Source organism: Sinocyclocheilus rhinocerous, unplaced genomic scaffold (genome assembly GCF_001515625.1).
Source record: "Sinocyclocheilus rhinocerous isolate Xijiao unplaced genomic scaffold, SAMN03320098_v1.1 scaffold185, whole genome shotgun sequence".
In the NCBI taxonomy this organism is placed as follows: Eukaryota; Metazoa; Chordata; class Actinopteri; order Cypriniformes; family Cyprinidae; genus Sinocyclocheilus; species Sinocyclocheilus rhinocerous.
This window is the reverse complement of record NW_015662163.1, coordinates 2,967,440-2,974,329: the sequence shown is the minus strand read 5'-3', so window position 1 is coordinate 2,974,329 and position 6,890 is coordinate 2,967,440. Positions and strand designations below refer to the sequence as shown.

General features: G+C 35.6%; 1 protein-coding gene across 1 annotated transcript in view; it reads left to right on the top strand.

The window, feature by feature from the left end:
* The window catches only part of LOC107727574 (discoidin, CUB and LCCL domain-containing protein 1-like), a 36,460-nt gene that overhangs the window by 20,282 nt on the left and 9,288 nt on the right, over positions 1 to 6,890 (top strand). The window contains exons 5-9 of the mRNA XM_016537473.1: positions 2,516 to 2,704; positions 4,939 to 5,060; positions 5,303 to 5,459; positions 5,543 to 5,635; positions 6,512 to 6,596. Coding sequence (XP_016392959.1) covers positions 2,516 to 2,704; positions 4,939 to 5,060; positions 5,303 to 5,459; positions 5,543 to 5,635; positions 6,512 to 6,596 — 646 coding nt within the window. The remainder of the gene's footprint in view (positions 1 to 2,515; positions 2,705 to 4,938; positions 5,061 to 5,302; positions 5,460 to 5,542; positions 5,636 to 6,511; positions 6,597 to 6,890) is intronic.

Below are 6,890 nucleotides of genomic sequence, written 5' to 3'. Positions count from 1 at the left end.
ACTAAATATTTTTTTTACATTCTAGCAGACATTATACCAACAAAGCACAATTTAGCTTAAAATTAATTAGTTACTAAAATAATATTTTTTGCCGATCAGACCCCCTTCTTGAATCAGGCATGTATTTTTTACTGTAACATTAAAAGCAGCCTTGCTGAGCAGAAGAGACTTCTTCTAAAACATTACAAAATATTACAGATCCTAATTTGAACACTGTGTGTATGTTATAATAAATGTATTAACAGAGCTGTTGTAATTATTATCATTATTATTGTATTACTTTTTATTTTATTTTACAGAACAACAGTAAAATTACAATACTAACATTTATGAATGTTGATGGAGTTCTTGCTTTTTCTCAACTTTTATTTTGGCGGAAACGCGCAGAAAGACCTCAATGCTTCTTTTTCATTACGAATACGTCGCACGTATCGCATTGTCACATGCCTTGTAAAAATTCATAAAAATGTGACTGAGCAACTGACGAGTAACACTGTTTCAGCGCAGATTTTCGCTTTGGACTTTGAACCCTGGTTAACAAGCAGATGCGTCGCGAGTTCGTGCAGCGCTGTCAGAATACATGCAATGCGCGCGTGTATTAGAAAACATAACGTTCTGCAGTTTATTTACTAATTGTTTAAGGCCATTTCGCGATTTCAGTCATCATACAGTAAACCAGCAACAATCAGCCCTTCCTCTTCTCATCGAAGACATGCGATTCAGTACTAATCAGTCTCTCGCTGTCGGTGCTTGTAATGATTTTTACGTCTTTCTCAGACAGTTTAAATGCTTCCACACTGCTGACATGTGTGCTGCATTATAAAGAGTGCGCGCCTCTCACTTTACGCTGGTTTCTATTTAATAGCGTCACGTCATTGTTCGGTACAATTTATTCGGTCTTTTCGCTTATTCAGCCGAACACCGAAACAGCTTTGTTTTTGCTATTTTCGGGCGAATAATTTCGGTTGCCGAACATTCGGTGCATCCCTAACATTCGGTGCATTACAATTTAAAATACTGGTTTTGTATATTAAAATATAATTTATTCCTGTGATGCAAAGCTGAATTTTCAGCATCATTACTCCAGTCTTCACTGTCAGTTGATCCTTCAGAAATTCTAATATGCTGATTTGCTGCTCATTTCTTATCAGTATTGAAAACAGTTGTGCAGTGTGAATCATTTCATAGAAAATCATGGAAAGTGTGAATCATTTTTCTGAAAAAGGACAGCATTTATTTGAAATAGAGTTTAACAATTTTCAAGTCTTTACTTTTGAGTCGTCTCTTTTGAGCAATAAAAAACTGAAAAAACTTAGACCCCAAACTTTTAAATTGGTAATGTAAATGTTTCATTTCAAATAAGGGCTGTCGCGATTCGTCGATTTTATTAGACTATTCAATTTTGAAAAATCCTCGACTTCATTTTGCTCGCGTCGACTAAGCCGGCAAAATACCGGAAGTGGTGCATTTCATGGACGAGAATCCATAAAACACATTATTAGACTGTTTCCCAAGGCTGCATGATATATTAAACCCATTTAAAAATTAAGCATAATTAAGCATAATTGTGAATTTACAAACGCTACGATTTAATTAAATAATTATATGCGATGCAGTTCTAATACAGTATAGGCGCTTTAATTATTTAAATGCGTGTAGGTTAAGTACATGCGTCACACAGCGGCTCCGTTCACAGTAGTTCCACAGGAACTGTTATCATTTACATGTGTGGAGCGTCTCAAACTCCATCTCTGCATGTTGTTGTGAGTTTGGGTTTATTATAACGTTCATCTGGGAACGCAACATGCGCCATTTCATCAGATTTGTAAGGTAAATCATTTATAAATCTACGCAAACACAGGAGAATACATCGCGGTTTCAAAATAAAAGCTCAAACCCTCACTCTGAGTTTACACGTTTTGATGTCCACATATTCATTAAATTACAGTGGCTATAGCATTTCTGTCCTAAATAAGTGGCCTAATATTAAAGATTAAGTGGACATTTGAATTAAATGGTGCTTGGTCAATATTAAACAAGTATTAGATCGCACAGCAATGTGTAAAAATAATCATCAGGCCGTTGGCGCCCTCTGCAGGCCTTTGTTATAATGCGTAAAGTACATAAGCTGTATTGTTTATAATACATTATGTATTTTAACAGTTTTGTTCAATAAAACTATATGATTTCTTGCTTTTGATACTTTATTTGAACTAATTATTATTGCCTCATTGCTATTATATATGTATTTTAAGTCATTTTAAAGGCTATTGTTCACTTTCATCTATTTTTATTACAACAAAAAAATCAAATATAATTATAGGGCCCTATGAAATCAGTTTTATTTCCAAAGTTTTTTTTCCATTTTCATTTTTCTATGTTTTTTGTGTGGGAAATTAATCGTTTAGATTAATCGATAAATTAGTCGATAGATTAATCGAAATAAAAATAGTCGTTAGTGGCAGCCCTATTTCAAATGTGTTGAAATCTGACCACAATGTTCTCTCTTTCACAGATTGCAGCCAACAGACTGTTCTTCAACCTGTGAGCACTTCTACAAGCTTGTCATCACACAATATCTCTTCTGACGGGTCTGAAGTCGACTGGTTTCCTAATAGCACCCAACCAGGTGTTGCTGATGACCTTAACAATAACCAACCAAAATGGCTCCAGATTGACCTCGGAGAAAAGAGGAGGATCACAGGTAATACTTGTAACCTTCATAACCTGATTTCATCAACATGTTTGTTCATCCAGATTGTTCGTCTCTGGGTCACCTGACTGTGCCAGTTTCCTCTTTAACACCTCAAGATTTGGCTTTCCCAATGCATCATTTAGTAGCTTTTCCTTACTTCAGGGAGAAATGTAATGCTATTATATCAAAACAAACACGCAAACATGTCGGAAAGACCCACAGTTGGTTCCAGAGGGTGTAATTATCCTCACAAAAGGTCTTTCTCGTGATCAGCTCTGAGTGCCGAGCATTAGCACATGAGCGTTCACCCCTCCCCGACTGCTAACTGGTATCTGCATCTTTTGAACAGTTCCTGGTATTGCATAAAAGCACAGAAAGGCCCTCTCTGTGTCCATTCATCACAAATACAAACCCTCTTACAAAAGCACATTTAAATTTAGGAACACGCCGGACACGTTTATTTTGAGCACAACTGTGTGTAGACAGCAAAACCGAGTTAATTTCATACAGCTCAAGGAGCGAGAGAATGCTCACTTTGTCTCCTGTCAGAGGGAATCTGTGCTTTTGGACACGATGACCCTGAGTGAAACCGGCCCGTCTCAAAGAGGAAGCTCTGTTATCGTTGTGATGATGGCGTAAATTTGTGAGGCTAAATAAATCAAGAGAAAAAGCATCTCTTTATCTGTGGGGTCACCACTCTGCATTTTTTCTGAGAAAGCTTTTGTCAACAAAATGCATGTTTTTTTTTTATATATTGCTGAACAGAGTAGGGTAAATGAAAGCAGTGAGCCACAAGAAACTAGTGTTAGTGTTATATATTAGGATCACCCTTAAACATTGTAAAATCACTGTAACGTACAGCGTTGTTGAAAAGTTTTGGGTCAGTAAGATTTTTGTTTTTGGAAAGAAAGAAAGAAAGAAAGAAATCTATACTTGCATTCAGTAAGAACACATTCAATTGGTCAAAAGTGACCATAGAGACATTTACTGTATTACAAAAGAATTACATTTCAAATAAATGCTGTTTGAACTTTCGAATCATCAGAGAATTCTGTAAATGTATTACGGTTTCCACAAAAGAATATTGATAGTAAGAAATGTTTCTTTAGCAGCAAATAGGCGTATTAGAATGGTTACTGAAGGATCATGTGACAACAAATAACGTTTAAATACTATATTCAAATAAAAAACAGTTATTATACAATTCAATTGTAATATTTCACAATATTATTGTATTTTTTATCAAATAAATGCCTTGTTGAGCTTAAGAAATGTATTTACGTATTTCAGAAACATTTAGAAATCTTACCAACACCAAACTGTATATCGCTTTATGTGAGTATATGTGTAGTTGGATATGCTGTATGTATAATAATTGCCAGTTGAAGCTAGTGATTCATCTTGCAGTGATATTGAGGATTATGAAATCTGTAATGTTTTGGTGGTAATACTGGAGTGGAAATACTGAAATATCCCACTTCTGACCTCAAAATGTTCCAGTCATTCTTCGTTCCAGACAACTCATAATTCTCCCAAAACAAACAATAGAGCCTTGCTTTACTCTGCCATCTTTGAAATGACAATAAATTACACTTCTCACCAGTGTCGGACGTCCGAGTGCCATCCCAGTGGTCATTTTTCACGTAGGAGGTGGGAGAATTATGGGTTATGCATTGCTCATCCTGTCAGAACCACAATTGTGTATTTTATCATTTACCTTAACTGCTTGTTTAGTTTTCAATATATTCATCTTCAACCGCAAGAAGGGACACCAGTGACTTTTTTTTAAAATAGTGCTTTGATTCTATAGCTTTCCTGGCTTTCTCTTTGATAATGAGTAACTTCCTTTCTTAACTTTCAAGTCATCACACTTCAGTCTCACAGCTTCACACTTTGAATTGCTCCTATGATCACAGTGGTGTCCTCTCGCCTGTGATGTAGTTAATGCTGGAAAGTAATAACAGGCCTTGGGGTCTTTCTGTGTCTGCTGGGAACATGCCACTTGAGTGTTTCCCTCAGGAATGTGTTTAGTAACCGAAGGAGGCCGGCCGCAGGTTTTCCACTGTGATGCAGATGACGGGCCGCACTCTGAAGTGAAGTCTTTAGCCTACATGCTGTCGCATTCCTCAGCTGGCTGAGCGCTTGCATCACGGTCCTCAGGAGCATTTGAGGCTAAATGTTGTCATGGAACTAAACGGGAGTTTGCTAATGAAATAATTCGGAGTCATGTTTTTGGTTCATAGGTATTCTGACCACAGGCTTGACCATCGCAGGCTTTGAATATTTTGTAAAAAACTACAAGATCGAGTACAAAGAGAGGAGTCGCTGGCGAACATTTGTCCAGTATAATAACTCTGATGAAATGGTAAGACTTTCTTTAAATCACTACATAATCATGTTCAGTAAAAATTATTATTATTATTTATTTATTAATATATACAATTAATAATATAATATATATATATATATTTTAATTGATTATTATAATATGTTTGGTTTTCATTTTTCCCTGACAATTGTAGGAAATTATAGAGATAGATAGATTTAGCTTTTTTTAGCTGTATATACATCATTTGTTTGATTATACAATGTTGTATTTTACTTCAGATCTTTGAAGGAAATACTGACAGCCTCCACCAAACACGCAACACCTTCCATCCCTCCATCGTAGCACGCAGTATTCGAGTCGTACCTCAACAGTGGCACCGGATAATCGCTATGAGATTGCAGCTACTGGGCTGTCCTTACGTTAAACCCATCCCAGGTGCATGTCTGAGACGCAAAGGCTTCACAACCTCATTTCTCTCATTAGAACTGTTCACTAAACCACTGTGTCTCCCTATGCAGTGAATTCATCATCTACGGTGACACAGGAGGCCCGGCCTACACAGTCCATTCACAGTGACTTGACCAAACCAGTGGCCTCTCAGGCCGATCTTGGTATGATTTTAAGAACACAAGCTAATCACTCATTAATTATTACAGATTGTTACAGATGTACTGGACAAATGTCTGAGAACGCACTAATATTTCCCTACCACTACTATTCAAATTTCAGCTAAAAGCTTATTTTTTCTCAAGAGTTATTGTCTTGTTGTCTACCTCAGGGGTTTAATATCATTAACTATAACCATAAAAAGTAAATTACTTACTTATTACTTAAACATTGGCTGAATCTAAATAAAATATATATATTTTTTAAATCCTCTTTTTATTTCAGCTGATTGCCAAGGCAACATTTCTCATTTTCATTTAGTTTAAGTTGAAGTATTAAAATAACTAAAACTTAATATAAACTATATAAATATACTAAAAAACTTATCAAAACACAACAAAATTAGCAACATTTGAACTACAATTAAAAAGAAAACATAAAATCTAAATCTAATTCAAAATATTAGTAAGAATTTTAATAGTACATCAATGACACTAAAATAACACATAACACGTTTCTACCTGACCTTAATTGTTATATTTGTACTATGTGTGTGTGTGTGTTTGTGTGCATCAATTATAGCAGCGCATTAATATGGAACGGTGATTAAACTGACTTGGAACTACCTGTGCATTAGATGGTTTTAATGCATACCTGCCAGCCAATCAGAATCCAGTATTCAGACAGACCATTGAATAAAATTATTTAATACACACACTATAATAACTTGGAAATTACTAAAATGAATTTAAGTTTGTCTTTTCTCATCTCTGGAAATGGTTCAAAAATGCTTGACCATGTACATAAATGCAAAGGGTGTTTTTTCTTTGTTTTTCTTCACCATCATTACTTAATATCTCATCATTTTCTTTTGTTTTCAGTTAATCTGGTCATAATAATTGTGCCAACCATTCTGCTTGTGGTCCTGCTCCTTGTGGGAATCTGCGTGGTTAAAATGCTATACAAGTAAGTATTTTTAAGTTGCCATATTTGTTTATATTTTCCGGGTGTGCCTCACACGTCCTGAAAAGTGAAGCTGCGGGCTCGTTGATCGCCCCCTGGTGGCTGGCTGCAGTACAGGTCATAAACCCCGCCCTCTCCATGTAAACGAATGGGACTTGAGTCAAAATAAAAAATAAATTACACTTCTAATACAATTTTCCGAAAGATGGTTTTGGTCATTTAAGGTAGTTGTTATCACGCTGATATATGTTCAATTGTTCGTTTTTGTGATAAGTTTGATTTTAGGTGATAAGTTTG